The 25,374-nt window shown below is 39.3% G+C and overlaps 1 protein-coding gene across 1 annotated transcript in view; it reads left to right on the top strand.

Annotated features, from left to right (window-relative positions):
* The window catches only part of LOC115652371 (bifunctional heparan sulfate N-deacetylase/N-sulfotransferase 3-like), a 114,210-nt gene that overhangs the window by 74,153 nt on the left and 14,683 nt on the right, over positions 1-25,374 (top strand). Inside the window, 4 exon segments of the mRNA XM_030564314.1 lie at positions 17,681-17,863; positions 20,293-20,389; positions 21,289-21,412; positions 24,310-24,484. Coding sequence (XP_030420174.1) covers positions 17,681-17,863; positions 20,293-20,389; positions 21,289-21,412; positions 24,310-24,484 — 579 coding nt within the window.

The following is a 25,374-nucleotide window of genomic DNA, read 5'->3' as shown; positions in this document are numbered from 1 at the left end:
AATGAGACTGGAAGAAAAAGATACATCACCAAAAAATTGGAGTCAGGTGGTGAATTACACTCCAGGATTAGAAAGTGGTATGGACACAACTTAGATGACAGGGCCTCTTCTGATCCTGACAGCAGTGTGGTTGCAAAGCTTAACATGGGGCTGGTTGCTTGAATTATAAACCCATCCAAAAGCAAGAGAAGTGCCTGAGGAGGGTTTGTTACTTCTGAGTTTGAGAGAGTGACTTGGCCAGGTCTGAAGCAGCACTTTCTGACAGGCAGTCAAGGAGCGGAGCATTCATCTTCCCCACTGTGAGATATTTTCCTGTGAGCATCTTGATTTTTACAGGGCCTGACACTTATTACAATGGTGCCATGTTGTTCACTTTGGCACAGGAATTCATGCCCTAGAACAAGAATTTATATACATTTTGGGTTGGAAAATATCTCATGGATTATTTTGGCTTGTCTTGCGAACTCAGGTTTGGTAGTCTTAACTTTAGCCAGTTAGGAGAAGTTACTTGACATGGGCAATTCTTCTGCTTTGCTTCTCTAGGCCTTTCCCTGCCAGCCTGACAGTGGGCTGATGCAGTTAGCATTCACCTACTGGAAAATCTGCAGTTGGTATCCACTCTACTTACACTTTCTACTATTTAAAAGCCCTTCACTGCTTCTATTTAAGTAAGCACATAGCTGCATGTGCACAGATGGGGGGGTATCTGATTTAAAATCTGGCTTTTGTATACATGACTTGACATCTTGCCTAGCACTAATGCTCTGCAATGTTGTGTAGGAGACCTTTTAGTCCTAATCCAGCCATCTCATTTCCTGTGATTTAAATTAATACAGCAACACCATGCGCTGTATACTTATCAGATCTCTTAACCAAAACAAGCTTGATACTATGCTGTATTTGGATGTGACACTTTTGAGGAAACAGACCATAAAATATGTGTTCCTTTTCTACACTACACTATTGCTGCTATTCCACTGTAAATAGAACTTCTTTCTGCAATTCTGGCTGCATTCTCTCCTGCTTTTTGTTACTTCATTAATATTATTTCCCTTTTTTCCAATTGTCTCTAAAGAAATTACTGCATATTAAAAAAAAGCCATTAATATTGAGGATTACGTTTTAAAGCTGAGACTTTAATTGTACAAAATTCAAGACATTCAAAATTAAGATTTCCTTCTACTCTAAACAGTGCCTCCTTTTGTGTTTTATTGTTTTTTATTTTTTATTTGAATTATTGTAGCATCTGGAGACCCCAGTTGGAGATCAGGGCCCCCTGGTGTGAGGTACTGTATACACATATAATGGAAAGTTAGTCCTTGCCCCAAAGAGCTTACAATCTCTACATATTGCAATATAACAGCTGATGTATAAAATACATAAACTGGGGAGAAAGACAAGATAAACAGTAGTAACATAGATGTTTCAGCATACCTGCCTAGCAGTTGTTGATTGAAAGTACAATAGTGTCTTTGTATGAGTTACAATATACATGATCGCACAATGTAACATTAAGCAATGTAACATTATTCAGCATACAATACAATATAAAATAATGGGCATTAAATGCACTCTTTTTTGTAATTGCATATACACATAAATAGAATGCCAAAATTTTGCCATGACAAATTGTAGGTATAAATTTACGGTCTGCCTTTGAAAAGATAGACCATAAGTTTTAAATACTTATTTTAAAATAGTTCTTAAGCTGTTTGGCTTTGGGCTGATGGATAGCCAATTTAAAAAAGGAGGCTTGTCATACACATTTTTAAAAAGTGTTAAATCTATTTATATCATAAATTGCAAGTCTAGCAAAAATGTTTTATTTGTGCAAATAGTAGACACTTAGAATCATAGAATATCAGGGTTGGAAGAGACCTCAGGAGGTCATCTAGTCCAACCCCCTGCTCAAAGCAGGATCAATCCCCAACTAAATCATCCCAGTCATGATGTTAAAAACCTCTAAGGAAGGAGATTCCACCACCTCACTAGGTAACCCATTTTAGTGCTTCACCACCCTCCGAGTGAAAAAAGTTTTTCCTAATATCCAACTTAAACCTCTCTCACTGCAACTTGAGACCATTACTCCTTGTTCTGTCATCCGGTACCACTGAGAACAGTCTAGATCCATCCTCTTTGGAACCCCCTTTCAGGTAGTTGAAAGCAGCTATCAAATCCCCCCCTTCATTCTTCTCTTCTGCAGACTAAACAATCCCAGTTCCCTCAGCCTCTCCTCATAAGTCATGTGCTCCAGCCCCCTAATAATTTTTGTTGCCCTCCACTGGACTCTTTCCAATTTTTCCACATCCTTCTTGTAGTGTGGGGCCCAAAACTGGACACAGTACTCCAGATGAGGCCTCACCAATGTCGAATAGAGGGAAATGATCACGTCCCTCGATCTGCTGGCAATGACCCTACTTATACAGCCCAAAATGCCATTAGCCTTGGCAACAAGGGCACACTGTTGACTCATGTCCAGCTTCTCATCCACTATGACCCCTAGGTCCTTTTCTGCAGAACTGCTGCCTAGCCATTCAGTCCCTACCCTACTTCAAAAGGTAAAGTACGTATTTTCTTATATTTCAGTGATTATTACATGTTTTATTTCACAAACTTTCATGTACTTACAATAAAGTAGTTTGGATTTATTTTTGAGGAAATAATCATATGTTCAGCCTACTACAGGAAACAAAACTTCCATTGGGAGAAATTCTCTTTATATCACTTGGCCATAGATACAAAAACATTAAGAGGAGCCATTTCGAAGGAACCATTACACTGTCAAGTAAATAATATTCTCTTCTAAAAAAAAAAAGGTGAAGTAAATACTTGTACAGTTCACAGAAATTTTTTGATAAGGTGAATTTAAAATTAAATTTAAGCCCTCAGTATGATTTCACTTATGTTGTCAGTTTTGCTTGGACTATTAAGATAATGTGAATATAGTTTTTGTTTTTTGTGTCTGTGGTTTAAGTTATTAACCTAGTTCTGTATGAAATGCATAAGAGTACTTCACATTGAACTCAATTCCCATAAAAATCACCCCCAAAACATTCTTTGTGGTCTGGTCATATAATGGTAGCTTTTCACCAGAGAGACTTTCTTCCTGTAATAGTCTGGAAACAACCACAAGTACAGAATGAACCACAAAAAACAGCACCATATGTGAATCTGTAAGCTTTTGACATATGAGAACCTGTATTAGTGCCATTTTCCCAGGGCATTCTCAATTCAGTAGCCCTGCAGGTAAGAAAAGCATCAGTCTACACAGGAAATCCTGCTCTGCAAATGATCTCTGCTACTTACATTTTATGTGGAACATAAGAGCTAATGTACCAAAGTAGCTAATCTTGTGGTCTGCAAACCTCTGTATTTATTTTGTATGGATTTATATCCCTAGCCTGCTGGTTGAATTGTGATCTGATAGTGGCTGTAGAAAGACCTTGGCAGCAATGCCCATTATGTTTATAAAGCATTGAGTGCTTAAGAGCTACCTAACTGTGAAAGGAGACTGAATAGTTTTATAACTCATTGCCTACTTTTTAATAATACTTTACATTTCTACTGTTAGAGATCTCAAAGGGCCAGATTCTCCTTAATGTCAATGGACTTGGGCAAATTTACAGCAGCTGAGGATCTAGCGCAATGTTTCATAAAAATTAATGAATCAAGCCTCACAACAGGCCTGTATTATTAGTATACGAATATTATTTTTCTCATTTGCTGATCAGAAAACTGAGGCACACAGAGGTTATGTGACTTGTCCAAAGCCACATGGTGGAACTAGCAAGAGATCTCAGATCTTATGGCTCTTATTCTTACTTATATGTAAGACAAATGTGGTATCAGATGTCATTAGTCATCTATCCAGCTGGAAACTCTGTTAGTCATTGGTCTCTCGTTTCTGAGGATTACTCTTATTTCCTCTCCTTGTTCTCCTTTTTATGTAGAAGTGGCTCCAAGTGGGGCCACATAGATTGGATCCTCCTTTTTGTATTCAGCTGCTTCAATAGGTTTACAACCCCTTCCTTACAAAGAACCTTGATTCTGTGGAAACAGCTGGGAGCAGGAGATGCACGCACCATATGACCTGCAAGTAATCTGTCCACAAAGCACAGTATGAGAACCACTAGTATAAGGAAATGTGAACCTACTAAACATAACAAAAAGAAGGACCGAATTAAAGTGTTGTTTGCCCTCTACCTCTGTTTACCCAGTCAGACAATAAACATTTAAGGGTCCATCCTTAACAATTTGCACCTCACAGGGTAAAGTAATACTCATCATGAAAGTGGCAAAATGTGGCCCTAAGAAACTTTTAGGGAAGAAAATGTTGTTCTTTTTAAAAAATTATATTAATTTGCATTAATTTAACCAAAACATGTTTTTAAAATCCCAAATGATTCCATAAAAACTAAATAAACTAGTGCAATTTCTAGGCATACTATATCTGTAACGGCATCAAAAATATTTCAGTTAAGTATCTGTGTCTGCCAAAATTGTTAGACCCTTCAATGAAAGCCTGATTCATCCATCTTCGTCTGCAGGATTAAATGAATATTCTGGATTAGTAGAAACAGTGTCTCAAAGAATGTAATGATACCAATCTCCTAAGGGTATCTTGTGAACGATGAAAAAAAGTGAGCATTTAGATTTTGAATTATATATAACCATCAGGTAGATATAGGATACTGCCATCAGCAGTATCATTTTTTGTAGGATTTACTAATAAAACATGACAAGAAGACACTATTACTAGCCATGGGCCAGTTTGAGAGTAATTAGATCCAAGGGCCAAGCAGAATTGAACGTACAAACACACCTTTGATATAAATCTATGTGAACGTTTCTCTATCTCATTCTATTTTTCTCTTGCTCACATACAAAACACTGTGGATATTATGGACATACATCCATACTACTAACCTATGTCCATCATATTTACCAAGAGAAGTGGAGCACATGTGACAAGACTGTTTGTATATGTAAGTGGAGGAGTTTAAATTGAGAGAGCACCTGATGTAGATTTCCAGGATCAAACATAATGAATTCTCAAAGCCAATGCAGAGTCTGTATTACAGGCCAAGAGAACTTTCCTATCAGCTTCCATTGAAGCTGCCAAATCCTGCTCAAGGAGCTATCCAGGGTGATAATGTACTTCATCAATCCTGAGTGCCTACAACCTGCATCAGAACAGAGCACCAAGTACTGTGAAGAACTGTCATCCTGCTTCGCTGAAAAGATCACACACATTCAGCAAGCCTTCTCAAGCAGCTTATATCCGCTCCACTAATAGCCACCAACTGACAGCCCACCTACATTCTTAGAGTTAAGTGCAGCCACTCATCAGATAATTCTGGAACCATAAAGGCATCTTGACTGAAGACTTGTGAATCTGATCCATGCCTGTCCTGGCTATTGAAAGAGAGACATGAACCATAGATGCCACTCCTGATTAAAATAAACCATGTCTCATTCAGAGAAATAATCTTCCCATCCTCCTTCAAACACACAATAGTCTGACTAGCACTGAAGAAACCTCGCCAGAATATATTGCTTCTAGCCAACTAACACCCAGTGTCAAACCTCCCATTGCTGAGCAAGCTTGCAGAGAAGCTAGCCAAAGGCCGACTACAAGCTAATTTAACTGAAGCTAACAATCTACACCTAGAAAATCAGGATTCAGGCAAGGACATGGGACTGAAACCGCTTCAGTGGCACTGATGGATGATCTCCTGCTGTTCCTAGCTAGTCTTCTCCACCTGGACTTCTCTGTAGCATTTTTAACATTGTTGACTCTGCAATACTTCTGTCTTGCCTGACAGAGGTGGCAGAAGTCCAGGGTAATGAACTGAAACGGTCGGAGTCCTTCCTGGAGGGATGCACCTAATGAGTAATAATGGGAAACTGCATTTCCACTATTAGACCCCTCACTTATAGAGTCCCATGAGGATCAATTCTCTCTCCAGTCTTTTTCAACATCTACAAGCAACTATACTAGCTGAACTGGTCAGATGACATGGACTCAAATGCCAGCAATGTGCAAATGACACACAATTCTACCTTCATCACATATGACCAGACCACTACCACCAAGATGGCCTCTGCTTGGGCAAGATCAGTTCATGCATGAAGAAAAGCTAGCTGAAGCTGAACCCAAGGAAGACAGAGGTTAGGCAGAGGAAAGCATGTGAAGGGTTTGCATCCATGGTGCAGTCTCCTTGAGGGTACACACCCGCAATTGGTCAAGTCAGTCTGTAGATTATGAGCACTTCTGGATTCCTTACTCGTAATAAGCTCTCACATTACAGCCTGTACAAATAAAGCTTTCTGTAATCTCCCATTGGCAAAAGACTCTATCCTATCCTATTGGATGATGATGTGGTCTCAGTTATTCATGCCTTTGTCACTTCTCAGCTGAATTACAGCAATGTGATATATCTGAGCCTTCAAAGTTTAGGAAACTCCAAATGGTATAGAACTCAGCAGCACATCCTCTCAGTAATACAGGCTAACGTGGCACATCAGACCTGTCCTTTACTCTCTATGCTGTCTTCCCATAGAATATCAATTTAAGTTCAAGGTCTCTGTCATTATCTTCAAGACACTTCATGGACTGGGTTTAGGATAGCTGCAAGACAACCTAAAGCTCTGGGATGAAAACAGTGGTCAATAAGTTCGCTTCTCTGGAGTGCTCTACAGTAAGAATAAAGTTAGTTTGTGCAAGAGAACTTCTCAGAGGCCGATCCGAGACTGTGGAATGAATTCCCACAAGGACTAAGGACCATCACAGACCTCTCCCTTTCTGTTTCAATTACAAGGCGTATTTATTTGACTTTGCTTTCTCTGACATAAATATGTTGCAACATGTAGATTAAAAAAAAAATCCCTAAACCTAAACAAGACAGTCCACTTCTTCCCTTAGAGAGAAGATAAGAGAACAAACACCACATGAGGGGTGTGTATTCACATTGCTTAATGAACTACTGGAAGATGTTTAGATACTATAGTGATGAGCACAGTATAAGAACCTATAAAGGACATTATAGAGGAGTTGTATTTTCTGTAAAAAAATATATGGGCTTCTGTGCTACCTAGAACAACTGTTGTCTGGTTAAGTCCCCAAATTAATGCAAAGTCCCAATGAGCAATGCAGCACTTGCTTGTATAAAGGGTCTGATGATGACTACGGAGTGGCAGAGAAATGTGTTCCATAACGCTCATTTGTCTCTGGGTCTGCGATGCCATCAGCTTCCCTGCTCGATTTCATGACATAACTGAGTGTTAGCTCCCGTCCATGCTGCATAGTGGCCAGGAGTATCAGCTCAGTGATTTTTAAAATAGATCATGGTTTATTTGTATTAATTTGATTCCAAAGTATCTATTATGGACTTCTGTTTGTATGCCAGTAATGAGAAGGTATGGTAACAGAGAAGTTTCAAAGTGTTTAGTACACATATGTAAGTTTGTACATTAGGATGTGTGGTGGAATGTATTCTCCAAACATAATTTGACCAAGGGTCTAGTTTTGCACTATTGAAGTCAATGGGAGTTTTGTCATTCTCTTCAGGGGAGCTGGAACGTATGTGCATATTCATTATGATTTAAGATTTTGAGATGCCTAAGGAACAGACTGTAGAATAATACTGAAAATATTATAATTACATTATATAAGCAGTAGTATGGCCTAATCTGGAATACCGTTTGCAGTACATGTCACTCTATCTCAAAAAAGGATATTGCAGAATTAGAAGCAGATAAGACAACAGTGACAAGAATGACCATGGTCATGGAAAGAACCTAATTTGAAGAGAGATTGAAAAGTTTGGGATGTTTATCTAAGAAAGGAGATGAATAAAAGAGAACCTGATAAAAGTATATAAAATAATGAATGGTCTAGAAAGATAGATCAGAAGGTTCTGTTTTCCCTGGCTCATGACACAAGAACAAGGGAATATTCAATTCAGTTAAAAGGTAGAAAATTCAAAAATGATAGAAGGAAATAAGTTTTCATATAACATTTAGCAAGATTCAAAAAGGGATTGGTGATTTAGCAGGATAACAAGAATGTTCAAAGTTATAATAGCTAATGCTAACAAAAAATGTGGTTGTAATATAAAATATCATGGTTCAGGTTTGAAGCCAATTTTTAAATCTTCGGGATTCAGGTGAGACTTTCATGGAGGGGAGACTATTCCACATCTGTTCACTGTAGATATGCATTTTATTTTTTTCATTTATAATATATATTTCCTCAGCAGATGAAATGTATTGAAATGTGCTGTATTCATCTGCATGAGTTTCCCATCAACAGGTTGGAATTTATTACAAGACGAGCTTATTTCACTTTTTGAATCTATTTGGTTTATTTGCTAAATCATGAAATCATCCGGGGAACCTAGCAGAGAGAAAGATGTCCAGACTATCTGCCATATCAGCAGTAGCAATCGATTTATCAGGGATCGATATATCACGTCTCATCTAGACATGATATAGCCATCCCCAAACGTGCTCCCATCGACTCTGGAACTCCACCAGAGCAAGCAGCAGTAGCGGAGTCGACGGGGGAGCCATGGCCATCAATCCCATGCCGTGAGGACTGGAGGTAAGTCAAAATAAGATACGTCAACTTCAGCTACGGTATTCCTGTAGCTGAAGTTGCCCATCTTACATCAACCACCTCTCCCCCCAGTGTAGACCAGGCCTAAAATATGAGCCATTTATTAGGCTCAAAGGTTCTTAATATAAAACTATACAACTCAACAAGGACAAAGTCCAGAAAGTAGTGAATGTTCTCATTTCTCATTGCTGTCAGTGAGAGTTGAGGTTCTTAGTGCTTTCCAGAAAGCATTCTGCACCTGGCAGGATTGACACTAAAATAACTTCTTACACAGTAATTCAAACTGTTTTGGCTAGATACCACTCAGGAGGTTTGTCATGCCACAAGATGTCCATCAATCCTTACTGAGGAAATCATGGCTCGGGAAATCCTTTTAGATCCCACCCCCACCCCAAAAAAGTGTAACACATGCACTTATGTTTACTTCATCAAAAGACATTATATGTCTCTGAATCTAAGGGAGGAAGGAAAATGCACTGTGGAAAGGTACCCCATTGAAAGCACTGCAGTGGTAGACATACCTACTTTGAAAATAATATATTGCACGTATGTATTCTGTCTATGGTTACAGCACAACTGACGCAAGAAGCAAGATTTCAGTGGTTTAAGCCTGACATCTGATTCACCCTAAAATAACTATAATTTGCTGTGCACTGAACTCTAAGTATTATTTTCCTTTGTTGTCCACCTTTCCCATGTTATAGTAAGTAGAACTATTATTAAGCTAATTGACTTGCAACAAGGGAGAAATTACCATCTTTAGCACAGAAAATGAGAATGTGTATTAGAGCCAGGGGATCCTGCTGTTTCTTAATGTGGGCCTTGTGGATAGTTAACTTTGGAACTACTGAAGCAGATATAAAAGTAAAGGCATTCAGGGTCAGATCCTCCAGTCCATTAACTGCTTTATGCAATATCTGTAAGCTATAGTGTACCTGTTAGGCACAGCCCACATTGCCCCAGAAGGAGCATTGAGATGCGAGGTGCCTTCCAGAGCTCTCTGACATGCATGGGGCAGTATACCTCCTACTTCACCCCTTTGTGGAACACAGTCTGCTCTCTGCATGTTGATTCTACTCTACATGCTACTCCTGCTCCACAGGATGGTGTGGAAGAAGGCCGAGCAATAGCCTCACCTCTTCCCCATCTCTTCCTGCCCATTTTGGAATCCCTTGTGCTTCCAGTAATGCTTATGGCAGCATTTCTGAGCTCTCATGAGTTTAGGAACAGAAATTCTTCTTGGACCCAAACTGGGAAACTGCAACAGAAGAGTTAAGTGACTTACCCAAGATCACAGAAGTAATATGTGATAAAGCTCAATGTAAAACTCAGATTTCCTGACTCAGTCCAGTTCTTCATCCACTAGACCAGATATGTAACTGTATTATTTTAATAAATGTTCCAGGATTCTAGCAGGTTTTGTGGAGAAAATACATTCCACTGTGTAAATTAAATTAAACTAATTGGATCTATAGCTTTACAAATAGACAAGTCAATGGCAGCTATGAGACAATGCTGTACAACTTTTGCCACACAGCTCAAAAAGGAATGTCTCTTAACCAATTTAAAAATATGTAGACTGCAACCTAATTCATTATTCTGTCATTTTGTGAGTCTAATAAAGCAAGAACAGCTGTTAAAGTCTCTGAATACCTGAAACTGAACTCTTCTGAGAAATATGGAGACAATATCAGAACTGCAAACACAGTGTACACAATGCAAAATTAATTGGAAAATAGGTGGTCTGAGAGTTAGACATACACTTGTGGCCTGTAAACATTTGTTCAGCAGCTAAAATGACAGCAATATATTAAACTTGTAATGCATCTCCTTCTAGCACCTAAGAGAGAGACTCATTAATCATCAATCATATTTTTTAAAGTACTGAATTTAGTGTATTGAATTATAAACCCTTAATTCTACTCTGGTATATTGGTGCACAACATTTGACATGGATTTGAGGGCAAAATTGTGCCCATGACAAAAATATGTAAGTGAATGGTTTAACAATAAGAAAATGAGTCAATTAAAGTTAAATTTACTCAAAGATGACAGCAGTGTCTGATCCAGGAGAAATGTGTACCTATCAGCCTTTTCTCTTATGGCTAATCTGGTCCCAAGTCCAAAATGTAAAAATAGTGAGAACTTTGTTATACAGTTTACTTGCTCTTTATTCCTATGTTATTGTTACTTAACTAACTGCAGCCGCATCCAACAGTCCTGTGTGTAACTAACTCCTACTGAAGTCAATGGGAGTTATTTGTGCATACAGATTGCAGGAAGAATAGTGGGCCTAAACTAGACCTATGCAAAATATTTGTATCAAAATTTGAATATGCTCAAATTGAGGTTTGGTATGTTTTACAGACCTGAGAGGAGGATGTTTGCACAATGGGAAAATCCACAAACTCCAGTCCAATATCCCTACTCAAGCCAGCCAGACTCTCTCCTTCCCTCCCTATCAGTTATTCACAATAATTGAACAAACCTCAGGACGCACGCTACTTACCACGGTTAATTTCTCCCCTATTACAGTGTTCCTTGGTGTGGTCCTCTCTCCTTTCTGAAGGAAGAGGATGATTGAGGCAAGAAAGTGGAAACAGGGCACAGAAGGATAAGAGAGTGCTCACACATACATCCCTAAAAACAACAACACTGAGGGGTCCCCAAAGTTCGTTGAATGGAAGGCAAAATGAAGTAAGGGGGCTACTCTACTTTTCTCAGAAAAACTTCTGCCTGTATGAATGTTATGGAATCTCAACTAAGAATTTCCTCACTTTCTCATTGTTAATAGGTACAACAATGTTGTTTTGAATTAATAGATATTTATTAAAAACTCTACTTTAAAATAAAGTTTCTCTTTCTCTGGAAGCATAGTATTTTTTTAGTGTTTTCATTTTATGTAAATTATTTGTCAAATATATATTGTTCTTGGTGGATAAATTAGAGCATTTCAATTCATCTTTTTCTTGCATGTGTCATTTAATAGTAGAGACCCAATCACAAGCTAAATGATAATTATTGACCTACAAGCTGTTTCACCCAGCTGGGAAGAACTGTTGTAACAATGTAATTTCCATCACAATAAGTAATGCAGAATTGCATTTAAAAAGATAAAAGCTATATCTTTGGGATGCCTGTCCCGTTTCCCATCATTTCTTCAGCACCAACCAGAAGCCAAAAGGAACTTCTGATCAACTACCTCCAGGGTCTGGAAGGAGAGAAGAACAGAGAGAGCACTTTTGCCACTCTTATTCTGTGGAGGAAAGAAAAGGGAGATGATGACGAAAAGCCAAAAGGAGCTGATTATACAGCTACCCAGAGGGCTCCTGTGCAGAAATAGAACAGAGGAGGGCACCTTTGCCACTGTGATTCAGAGAGGGTGGGAGCAAGAAAGGAATTGCTGCCCAAAGGCCAGGTTTAGTCCCAAACCATCATTTTAAAAATTATCTCTATTCAGTGACGAATATTAAATCCCATGGAGACAGTGCAGTGAAGTGCAACCAAGATGATAGTCTCTTTATGAGGAAAGGCTAAGAAGGGTGAACCTGCTTGTACTGAAATACAGACAATGCTGAGATGCCATAAGAGGCACGAGCAGTGCCAGGGTTTTTGGTGCCCTAGGCGGGGGTCCTTCCGTGCTCCCGGTCGGCGGCAATTCGGCGGCGGGGGTCCTTCCGCACTCCCAGTCTTTGGGGCACTTCAGCGGCGGGTCCCGGAGCAAGTGAAGGACCCGCCGCAGAATTGCCGCCAAAGACCTGGAGCGCGGAAGGACCCCCCCGCCACCGAATTGCCACCAAGGGCCGCAAAATGCCACCCTCCCAAATCCTGGTGCCCTAGGCGACTGCCTAGGTCGCCTAAATGGAAGCACCAGCCCTGATAAGAGGGCTTGATAGAATAGACTAAAATAGGATGTTTTCACTGAAGGACATAGACTAAAATGCAGGCAGGTTAGAGTAAACAGGAATTCATTCAGAGCTGGTTCACTTTAAAGAAGGAGATAGAGAAATAGATAAAGCTTCATTTATATCTCATGGGATTGCTCAGAGGTGCAAGATTATTGGGGCAGGATTACAGCACAAATTATGTGAGTTGCTGGATTCAGCCTCCCTAAAACTCACATATGTTACAGTTAGATCTCCCAATTAGTGGTGTGGCTTTTCGAGAGAATAAATTTTACCACAACATATTTGCTAACAACATAGTAATTATTATCTAGGATGGAAAAAGAAAGCATTCTCTTTTGTTAAAACTTGCTACACTAGAGTTTGGGGCATTTTGGTCATGGAAAAAAATAATTCATCAAAATAAAACTCAACAAGCAAGAAAAATAATAATGATCAGTACCCAGTGATGAGACGGCACGCCCAGGAATAGAAGTCAGGAGGCATAAGAAGCCTCCTTTGCTTTGGCTCTCCACATTGCCAGCACCTTGCTGGACAGCTACTCCCCTTTATGCACAGGTGTGTGGGAAAGCAGGAGTGGGAAATAGGCAGAGTCTTGGCTCTGCTCTGCAACATGCCAGCCTGTGCAGCTGAGCCAGTGTGAAGGGAAATATAAGCTACCAAAAGGGCTGGTGCACATCATTTCAGCAAGGGGGGAGCAGGAACCAGATTGTGACTCTCAAAGTGGCCACAAGGGTGCTGTAGATCACCCTCAGAGAATTCCCCCAATGTAGACAAAAGTCCCCTGGCAGGTATAGAGTTTGCATATCTGGCTCTGCTTCATCTCTCCTAGAAGCCCCTGGTGCATGATGCAGATCAGGTTTGTTCTCAGGGAAATGAGTGTTGCCGGAACACTGCTACACTCCATCTGTTCATGGTTGCCAGAATGGCCTACAGGGACCTTTTGTAGATGGACATAGACTCAGGCAACCGACATGCTGATCTGACCTGTGCAGGGGGCTGCACTGACTTGTAGCAAGCCCCAAAATAGGGGAGGGGCAATTACCACCCCTTACTTCCAGTTCTGTGCAGCACTCAGATCAGATACACTGGTGTCTTGAGCCCTAGATCACTAATTTTTATTTATTTTCAAGGTAGCACAAGATGGAGTCATTATTTTACATTTTCAGAAATACTTATGGGTAGGTCCCTACCAAATTCACAGTCATTTTCATCAATTGCATGGTCAGAGGATTTTTAAAATAATAAATTTCATGATTTCAGCTATTTAAACTGAAATTTCACAGTGTTGTAACTGTAGTGGTCCTGACCCAAAAGAGTTGGGAGGTGCAATACTCCTACGCTTACTTCTGCGATGCTGCTGGCAGTGGCGGAGCCTTCATCCCCCTTTCTCTAGAGCTGGGTGGCCACAGAGTGGCAGTGGCAGTGGCTAGCTGGGAGCCCAGCTCTGAAGGCAGTACAGATGTGAGGATGACATAGTATGATATTGCCACACTTACCTCTGTGCTGCTGCCTACAGCATTGGGTCCTCAGTCAGCAGCCGCCACTCTCCACCTACCCAGCTCTGAAGGCAGAACAGAAGTAAGGGTGGCAATCCCATGACCCCCCTAAAATAACCTTGCAACCCCTCCCCTGCAACCTTCTTTTGGCTCAGAGCCCACAATTTGAGAAACATTGGTCTCCCCCATGAAATCTGTATAGTATAGGGTAAAAGCACACAAAAGACCAGATTTCATAGGGGGGGAGGTCAGATTTTGCAGTCTGTGACGTGTTTTTCATGGCTGTGAATTTGGTAGGGCCCTACTTATGGGCCTTATTCAACAGGCGGTGTGGCTGGCAATGACTTTAATAACTGCTCACTTGAAGAATATCTATAAATGTGAGGGAAACTACTGTTTAAATTTTCCCTGACAGAAAATATCAAGTAATTAGTAATACATTGGATTTAGTTATAGAAGTAAAGAAGACACTGTCATACAAAGATGTTGTATATTTCATGTATTTGGTAACAATAAATATGGCTTTCTGTAAACTTTTAGTAATCTGAGTTTTAAACTGGTATTTGATCATCTCTCTTTTGTTGTAAATATTTACTCACCAAGTATTTATAGTGTAAGAATGATGGCAAAACTCAAATTGACATCTCTGTTGCCATTTTTCCCCCTTATTGACAGTGCTTCATATATTGAAGATGATTTATTATGATCTATTCAGCCCATTTTTTTATCCTCCACACTATAACATTCTTAAAATGATAGTGATATTCCCTTCAGGGAAAGAATAATACATATTTTCCCTGAACTAATAACCTTTTCAAGTCCTCTTCCTTTTTTCTTCCAGTGCAGTGCTGAAGTTGTGACAGGTAAGGAATTGCCAGGAGATGAACTGACATTATAAATGTCAGAGGTCAGTACAGGTGTAGGAAAGAGAGAAGCTGCCAAGAAAGCAAGCAACATTTTTGTGGAAACATTCCAATTATATCTTTGCTGAGCACAACAGTCCTGTTGCTGGTCTGCTCATGTTTTCAGAACTAAAAATAATAAAGGACATTTGAAAAGGTTACACATTTGGCAAAACTATGTATTATGCCTTGCCTAAAGGGAATATTGCCATCTATTACAAAATGTTACTGTTCTAGCTTTAAAAGGAAATTGTATGCTAATAAATTATCTCTCAGTGTATCTCCTTATCTTTCTGAAGTAGCACAAAATGAAACCCCAGGTTTGAGTCACGAGGCAAGAGGTGTCACAAAATGACACTCATTAAACAAATGTTCTGTGAAACAATGCATTCACTTATTGCAAATGTTGCATAATGTTCAGGTAGAATTACAAAACTAGAAATGCTAAGTTTTAAAATCTTGTGTGTCTAACAAAGCCACAGTGCTTTAAAATACTTTGAAACCAAAACAATACAAGGTCAGCTTCTTACACTGTTCTCTCTCTCCCTCCCCTTTTGTTTCTTTAAGATTTGAATTCCTTCACACAAAGCAGTAACATTAGTTTCTGAAGTGGTTTTAGAATCCTTCACTGGAAATGTCTTTTGTTAAAAAGAGGGCTCATTGCAAGTTTCACTGTCAATAGAACAGAAATGAATCTACAAACAGGATTAGAAGAGTTTTTGAAACACTGTTAAATTTCTCATAGAAGCAAGGCTGTAGAATGTGGCTTTGTACTGGTTTCTCAAAAACAATGGGTGGGAATTTCACTCTTCTGAAGGGCAGGGAACTGCAAGTTATTCTGTGAGCACAAGGCAGAATCAGTGAAAAACTTTTTCATATTGTGAAAATGAAATATTTTGCAAATTGAGTTCTGATTTTGCAGCCCTTACGTGAATACTCCGAGTGAGCCCTAGCCTTTGTATGGCTGTATATTTATACTGTGCTCATCAACGTGGTATTTGGGCACCCAATATTGCACCTTTTCTTCATGAGTGCAACTCCTGTAGGCCTCAGTTGAGGTACTGCATCTACATATGGTCCTGATCTTGTAACCCCTTACCCACATGAGTAGTCTTTACTCAGACAATCCCACAGAGGTGTCTTCTAAGGATGTGATCCTATGAGATTATGGGTGCTTCCTAGGAGGAATTCCTGTGGAATCTTATGGACTAGAGCACCCTCTGTTCCTTCTGAGTTCTGAGAACACTACTGAGGGCTTGTCTACATCAGAAAGTTGCAGCGCTGGTGAGGGAGTTACAGCGCTGCAACTTTGAAGGTGTACACATCTGCAGGGCATCACCAGCGCTGCAACTCCCTGTTTGCAGCGCTGGCCGTACTCCTGTTTTGTCTCGGGTGTAGAGGATCCAGCGCTGGTGATCCAGCGCTGGTAATCCAATGTAAACACTTACCAGCGCTTTTCTTGACCTCCGTGGAAGGAGGAAGCCTCTGGTAATCAAGCTGATCTCCTTTCCCGGTTTGCTCTCTCGTTCCCGGAACCCCGAGCAAGCAGGTCTCCTTCTCTGCGGTTTGCTGGGTGGCTCCGGGAACGCGAGAGCAAACCGCGGCGAAGCTGGTCTCCTTCCCCGGTTTGCTCTCTCGTTCCCGGAACCCCGAGCAAGCAGGTCTCCTTCCCTGCGGTTTGCTGGGTGGCTCTGGGAACGCGAGAGCAAACCGCGGCGAAGCTGGTCTCCTTTCCCGGTTTGCTCTCGCGTTCCCGGAACCCCCCTTGAAGCCGCCCAACAGCGCTGCAGTGTGGCCACATCTAACACCACTTGCAGCGCTGGTTGCTGTAAGTGTGGCCACTCTGCAGCACCTCAGCTCAGAATACTCATCTGAGTAACAGCTGCATGATCAAGCCTTAGGAAAGCAAAATACAAGAAAATTAATCAGCTCTTAGGAAATCAAGGAAAAATTTTCATTGCAAATATTTCATACAAAAGCATTTGAAAATTTTCTGATTTGCTGCAAGAAAATGCCCCCCCCCATTTTTGGTTTGACAATGTGCTTATTGTTTGACAAAATATCTCTAATAAGCAGTTGGACATTGTCAAAGGATTTACTACATCAAATAATTGTTTTTGAGAATTTAGGCCAGTTAATTAGGCTATCTGTCATCAAAGAGCTCACAACTTCCAAAACTCTCAATCTCTTATTTTTATATAACACCATTGGTATAGTAGGGTGCTTTACAGGCACATAGGAAGATGAGTTCTCTACCTTAATAATGTACAGCTTAAATAACATTTGGATCACAATATTTATAACAGTAAAGGTCTGATATCCTCTTGTTCTCCAAGTACTCCCTCTTCTTCCTTTAAAATAACATCCAGATTTTTTATTTGTTTCTAGCCCCTGCTGCATGTATATTTCACATTAAGAGGTACCTGTGTGTGCTATTTTTGCAATGCCCTCCTTTGCCCATCTGCACTGCTATAAATAATAAGGTTGCTGTGAATATTATATAATTTGGTAAAAGTATGCACCACAGTCTCACATTGAGTAGTGCCTTACTCCATAAATAGTCCCTTTGATTTCAGTAGGTCCACTTGAGGAGAAAAATTCTGTTTAGTGAGGCTGGTGGTAGACTCTTTTCCTATGTGAACAAAACCACTGGCAGTTCTAAATGGAAGTAGCTGTCAAAAACAAACTTCGTTATGGCTGCACTGCCATCTAGTGAAACAATAAGAGAACATGTACTTCATTTTATTTTTAAAGATCAGCATCTTCATGACCCATTTGTCCAACTATGGGAATGATCGCCTGGGGTTGTATACCTTTGTGAATCTAGCCAACTTTGTTCAGAGCTGGACCAACCTGAAACTGCAAACTCTGCCTCCAGTCCAGCTGGCTCACAAGTACTTTGAGCTCTTTCCTGAGCAGAAGGACCCTCTCTGGCAGGTAGGATTATAAAAGAAGGGATGAACAGAGAATATTTTTGTCTTGTTTGTGAAGAATTTTGTTTTAACACATCTTTTAAAAATAATTGATATTTTGCCATTAAGGAAATTGTATCTCTTGCCATGTGCAAAGGCAGAGGAGTTTATCCTACTACCTGGAGAGAGGATTAAGGCTCACTGGTGCCTAGACACTAGAACAGGGGTTGGCAACCTTTCAGAAATGGTGTGCCGAGTCTTCCTTTATTCACTGTAATTTAAGGTTTCGCGTGCCGGTAATACATTTTAATGTTTTTAGAAGGTCTCTTTCTGTAAGTCTATAATATATAACTAAACTATTGTTGTATGTAAAGTAAATAAGGTTTTTAAAATGTTTAAGAAGCTTCATTTAAAATTAAATTAAAATGCAGAGCCCCCCGGACCAGTGGCCAGAACCTGGGCAGTGTGAGTGCCACTGAAAATCAGCTTGCGTGCTGCCTTCAGCTCACGGGCCATAGGTTGCCTAACCCTCTTCTAGTATGACTGGCCTACTAGAAATAGATTTAAAAGTAATTCACAAAAAGGATGGGAACTGGCCAAGGAAGAAATTTACCAATACTGAGCCTGATTTATTGATGGTATCAACTCCATTGATTTAATTATTTTTATTTAAAAGTGAGCAAGCTGAAAATATCAGGATGTGACTACCATATGCTGCAGTCTGCACTGACCCTGGAACTGACACACATTCAGTGAATCACCTAATCATTACACCATGGTCACTGAAGATACAGAAAAACAACTGATGGACCTAGTGAACATTGCAGCCTTGCTTGTGCACAAAATTGGTGACAATTCAGTTATGCCAATATAATAATTTTCTTTAATGTTGAACTAATCTTACACATTAAAACTAAAGCTGCCCAAATATTGTAGAAAACTGTCTCTGAATATTCATTCTGACAAACAAATTCACTTTCAGTGTGATCCTACCCCTTTTTGGTTGGCTTTGCAAGAATATTCCTAAGGACACGCTTTACTAAAGCAAATATCCTCAAAAAGCACAATTTAAACGTGAACACTCAAATGTTTTTCAATAGTGGATTTTGAATTACATGCCTAATCAATAAGTGTGAGTGTCAAATTTAAAATGTAATACACAGCTTGAAATTCACACTGCTGTTATTTAGTTAAATAAAACATCTAATCAGAGAAGAAAAACAATGCCATGTAACAAACTCAGCATGAATTTCATAAATTTGCAATGTACTGTACCTAAATGACCTGCAGATTTAGAATCATTTGTTGAAAAAAATTGCAAATAATTTTGAATAAAAAGTACAGACAGTGTTGCAGTTTGTTTGCATACAATTCATAGGAAATTCCTTACTTCTGCTTTAAAACATTTGCACTACATTGTAGCTGCCAGGACATACTGTGTTCCTATTCATTTTACGACAAATTATATTACCAGCATATTTGTTAGTTTTTCTGGTGTAATCCAGAAGATTCTTTAGAAAAAAAAAAAAAGCCTAAAAAAAAAGCCTGATTTCCCCTTACTATCAGGTATATATTGCTAAGCAGCAGCACAGCAATATATACCCGATCTGTGTACACAAGCAGTATTTTGACTTCTCCTTTATTTAGTGACAGTACTAGGTGCCACCTTATGCCCATATGTGAAACTGGTAGCAAAATGAACTCTAGTATGAAAGTCTTTTTGCATGCTATTAAACACCTGTATATTTTTTACTTCGAAGAGTGTGGTAGGCTGAGCATACACTCTTCATGCCAGCTGGAGATGCACAGAAATTCTGGATACCTACATATGAATGCAGAGGATCAAAACAAAGTTTTAAAGCTGTAATCAGCCACTCATTCATTTTAAAAACTGCAGCCCATCTTAGGGTCTTAGCCGTTATATAAGGGTAAGAGAGAATGAGTTGGCAATTAGAAAACTTCATTAGTGATTTAAGTACAACTCCATTTTTATGCAAGTGATCAAATTGCTCATTTTGAATGGTTCTTACATCTAAACTACAATGGACCAGATTCACCCCGGGCATAATTCCACTGAATGCATGCACCAGGAATGGATTTGTCTGTTAAACCAATGTCTGTTTTGAACTTGGATGGATATATACATAGAAGGAGATCACAGTGAAAACAACATTTTTTGAATACAGTTGCTTGAACGTTCATCTTAACACAGAGATGAATTCAGAGCGGCTGTTCTCTGTTACATTGTAGATCTGGAGTAAATCCATTTACATCACTGTAAGTGAGATCAGAATTTGTCACATAGCATATTGGTATCCATAGTAAAGGAGCAGATAACATTTCCTACTACGATTTCTTGTAGACCGATAGCTCCTGGAGATTTATGTATGTAGGGCAAAAACTGAACAAAAAATTACAAATAAAATTCTCAGATATTGCTTTTGTCCCACTTAGAATCCCTGTGATGACAAGCGGCACAGAGATATCTGGTCTAGAGAAAAAACCTGTGATCGATTACCAAAATTCTTGGTTATAGGACCCCAGAAAACTGGTGAGAGTTTACTGCATTTTAATGAGTCTGGTGACATGCAAATTCAGATTATTACAATAGAGAATTAGTTTTAATCACTCCAAGCTTTGTATAAACCTTGATTATCTGATAGCACTTTTTATTTTCTGACATTATTGTATCCTGGATAATGTAAGTGATGATAACATGTTACACAGACAATGTAGATGTAGTGTAGTGTGTTAGATTTTTCATTGGGTTTAACTGAGAAGTGATGTGATTAACACTCTGATAAACAGATTAAGTGGTGACTGAGTGATTGACAGGATTTTATCAAAGCTGAGAGAGGAAAGGCAGTAATTTTTCAAAACATGTACACAGTCCCATGACCCCCAAGCTTCAACCTGTCCTACAGGAAAAGTGTGTCTTGTTTATAGCAGGTCAGTGTTATTCAGTGGAATTTACACTGCAAGTCAGGAAATCCCTACAGGACAGGTAGAATTGTAAGGCTGCAGGACTTTATTCATTAAATTTATAGTTGCTTCTCTTTGTGATCAGAAAATGGCACATTTTTTAATCTACTCCCTTTCATATGCCAACAACCACCTACTGTTAATATATCTAACAAGAGCTTAAGTGGCTGGAGTTTGTCAATCTTTTTTGTGACAACTTCAGCACAGATATAATAATTTGTTTTTAAAATCAAGTTTTAAAAACATTAATAGGTCTATCATCAACAGTGATGCTCCTGTATTCAGTATTAATTGTGCAATTTTCTTTAAATGTTTTTGGTTAAGAATTATAGGACCAGGATTTCAGCTGGTGTAAATCAGCATAAAATCATTGAATTCAATGGAGCTATGCTGGTTTACACCAGGTGAGGTTCTGACCCACAGAATATATATGCTTTGTTAACTTTTGGACTTTCATCCTGTTTTCAGGTACCACAGCTTTGTATTTGTTCCTGATTATGCATCCTTCCATCATTAGTAACTCCCCCAGCCCAAAAACCTTTGAGGAGGTACAGTTCTTTAATAGAAATAACTACCACAGGGGGATTGATTGGTAAGATGGGTTATTAGTATAAATATAAAAGTTTATGTACTGTGCACAATACAAAAATGGTGTTACACTTTGTTATGTGTGTCTACACATTTTGAAAATGGCTACTACTACCCTTCTAAAATGATATTTAAATGCACATAAATTATGGTGGAGGGTAGGGATATAGGCTGGAGGGTAGGGATAAGAAAAAGAGGGATCTAGACAAATTAAAGGATTGGGCCAAAAGAAATCTGATGAGGTTCAACAAGGACAAGTACAGACTCCTGCACTTAGGATGGAAGAATTCCATGCACTGCTACAGACTAGGGACCAAATGGCTAGGCAGCAGTTCTACAGAAAAGGACCTTGGGGTTACAGTGGACAAGAAGCTGGATATGAGTCGACAGTGTGCCCTTGTTGCCAAAAAGGCTAACGACATTTTGGGCTGTATAAGTAGGAGCATTTCCAGCAGATCGAGGGACATGATCATTCCCCTCCATTCCACATTGGTGAGGCCTCATCTGGAGTATTGTGTCCAGTTTTGGGCCCCACACTACAAGATGGCTGTGGAAAAATTGGAAAGAGTCCAGTGGAGGGCAACAAAAATTATTAGGGGGCTGGAGCACATGACGTATGAGGAGAGGCTGAGGGAATTGGGATTGTTTAGTCTGCAGAAGAGAAGAATGAGGGGGGATTTGATAGCTGCTTTCAACTACCTGAAAGGGGGTTCCAAAGAGGATGGATCTAGACTGTTCTCAGTGGTACCGGATGACAGAACAAGGAGTAATGGTCTCAAGTTGCAGTGGGGGAGATTAATGTTGGATATTAGGAAAAACTTTTTCACTCGGAGGGTGGTGAAGCACTGGAATGGGTTACCTAGTGAGGTAGTGGAATCTCCTTCCTTAGAGGTTTTTAAGGTCAGGCTTTACAAAGCCCTGGCTGGGATAATTTAGTTGGGAATTGATCCTGCTTTGAGCAGAGGGTTGGACTAGATGACCCCCTGAGGTCTCTTCCAACCCTGATATTCTATGATTCTATGGTAGCCTCAGTCAAAAACACAGTAAATGCGTAAGATTTTTATCTTCCCTCTAATGCAGCATATAAAGAGATATCTGTTCTCAACATGAGGCAATACTAAGTAATCTTAATGAGAATTACATATGTATGTCTCAGGATGCTAGTATACTTAGAATGTGTGAATATCAGAAAGAGGAAAGCAATGTATGTTTCTAAATTATACATCTCTTTAGGGATGAGATTCTCATCCATTTCTCTGGCAGGTGCTTTGTTCCTATTTACACATGTTTTTGAAGCTGTGACAATAAAAGTAATATTATAAATTGAGTTTAAGAAAGCATGATTAATATGTCAGATTGAACATCTTATTTCTAAAAAACTAATCTAATGAAAATTTCAGCCACAAGCAGTTTGTTCTTGGCTTTAAATGGAAAACGGAAAATTGCCAGTCCATTGTGGGGGAGAAATACTTTTTTAAAGTATTTTCAAGGATCAGATAATGAGGAAAATATTCAGCAGTCAGTAAGGTAGTAAACAGGGATAAGTGAAGAGAAAAGGCTCATCATCACTACCTTATTCCCCATGGTTTATCTAAGAAGTTACCAGAGAGCTTGACAAAGATACATTTGGTTGGTCTTGCATTCAAAAAGTGCTGCAGGGTAAAATGTTCAAAGGTGAAAACCAGTAATACAGCGCATTAAGCAGGGAGCACTAATAAAAGATTCTTGATACTCCGTCTTGTTTCTTTACTCTCTGGTGTCAGGGAAAAGTTATTGCCTTAGACTTTTTATTCATCCATAAAATTAATAGTGTAAAGGCTGCTATATGTTCCAAGTGGAGAAAATTCACATAGAATTTATTTTAAGGTTGACTGTGAGAAGTCAGTCTGATAGGTCGGAAATAGCTGACAGCTAACTGATAAAATCTTCTGACTATCCACCAATCACACAGACTCTTAGCTATTTTTATGAAACAGCTTTTTATATTTATGTTAGGTGAAATTCACCCCCTGGCAGAGAGCCAACACCAGATCTGTGCAGTGGGGTAAAATTTAACCAGTACAGTCAATCCACTCTGAAGAAGTTACTATGTATAGTATTTTATATTGTTAACAACAGGAGATAAAAAGAAAAACACAACCACCCAAATTTGTCAATGCCCTTTTCCCCCTCAAAAACAGTGAAAACTGGTATGTTGGTTGTGGATATACAAGTCTGATGATAATATGACAGGTTGTTCGCAACTAACTAGAACCACATAACTGGAGGAGGAAAAGCTCAGAACTAAACAAACTAAAAAACAGCCTGCTTTGTTTCCATAACACTGTGATACATAGAATAGTAATTCAGAGGTGCCTTCACCACTTGGAGGACTCTTGTCTGAAGAGGTTACTTAAAAACTTAGCAAGAAAATCTCACTATATCTTCATGTTAAAAACTCTTGCCAGATTTGATAACAGGAACCCTGATTCTGAATATTATTTTCTTAGATATTCTGCTGTGGTGTAACTGAAATGCCGTCCTGTGCTGTAATAGGAATAATAAAACACATTTTTTTTTATAAATAGCTGTGGGCCAGATTCGGAAGTTTTTATTTTTACTCAGTCTTTACTATTGACTTTGATTAGAGTTTTGCCTGAGTAATGGCTGAGTAAGAAATGAGTGACGATTTCAGGAACTGGCCCACTATTTAAAGAGGATAAATTGTTTGCTACAGCTATAACACTTTCTTCTGAGTACAAAAAACAAGGCTTTTTATTTTTGAATGTTTTTACTTGACAATGATTGTGTCTGTTATTTTTATGGATTATTCTCTAATATATTTAACATATGCACCCACCCGCCTTGCTTTAGTGTATGCAGGACTTTTGAGTAATTCTGAGGACAGTGTTCCTTTTCTAGGTATATGGATTTCTTCCCTGTACCATCCAATGTCAGCACTGACTTTCTCTTTGAAAAAAGTGCCAACTACTTCCATTCTGAGGAAGCTCCCAAACGAGCAGCTTCCCTGATCCCTAAGGCCAAGATCATCACCATTCTCATCGACCCATCAGATCGGGCATACTCCTGGTATCAGGTAGGGACTTTGAAAAATAAAGGCAGGTTCTAGTTGAATTATGTATAAAACAGTTTTTATCTTGGAGCCTCTCAATATATTGTAATTAAATACTGAAAAAACAGAGGGGTTTGATCAGGTAAGCATTTATTTGAAAACCAGTTCATCACGCAACAATTCCGAGTACAGAAAAAGCTTCCTATACATATAAACTTGATAATCCACTCTTTTAAAATATATGAACGCTGAAGGCCATATTTTTCAGAACTCTGGCTGTACTATGTGCATGCAAAAAAAGTGCTTGTGTGAATAACTGCATGTAAAGAATCTGCATTTACACAACTAATTGTGCATCTGAGTACCAGGCATGTGAACGGTTGCCCCATTTGTGCTTCCAAATATGAGGTACATACATGCAATTGCTCATGGTCTAAGTTTTTTGCAGAAATGGAATAAGGCCTGAATTTTGAGTAAGGTTAACTTTTTAAACTTTTGTTAAACTGACCATAATAAAGGAACATATATAGGGGCCTACCAAATTCACGGTCCATTTTGGTCAATTTCACCATCATAGGATTTTAAAAATCGTAAATTTCATGATTTCAGCTATTTAAATCTGAAATTTCATGGTGGTGTAATTGAAAGAATCCTGACCCAAAAAGGAGTTGTGAGGAGGTTGCAAGGCTGTTGCAGGACTGCTATCCTTATTTCTGTGCTGCTGGTGGTGGCAGCACTGCCTTCAGAGCTGGGCAGCTGGAGAGCGGCGGCTGCTGGCTGGGAGGCCAGCTCTGAAGGCAGCAGTGCAGAAGTAAGGATGGCATGGTATAGTATTTCCATCTTTACTTCTGTGCTGCTGCTGGCGGAGCACCTGGCCAACAGCTGCCACTCTCCAGATGCCCAGCTCTGAAGGC

This window comes from Gopherus evgoodei, chromosome 5 (genome assembly GCF_007399415.2).
Source record: "Gopherus evgoodei ecotype Sinaloan lineage chromosome 5, rGopEvg1_v1.p, whole genome shotgun sequence".
Taxonomy (NCBI): Eukaryota; Metazoa; Chordata; order Testudines; family Testudinidae; genus Gopherus; species Gopherus evgoodei.
This window is presented reverse-complemented; position numbering and strand designations above follow the sequence as displayed.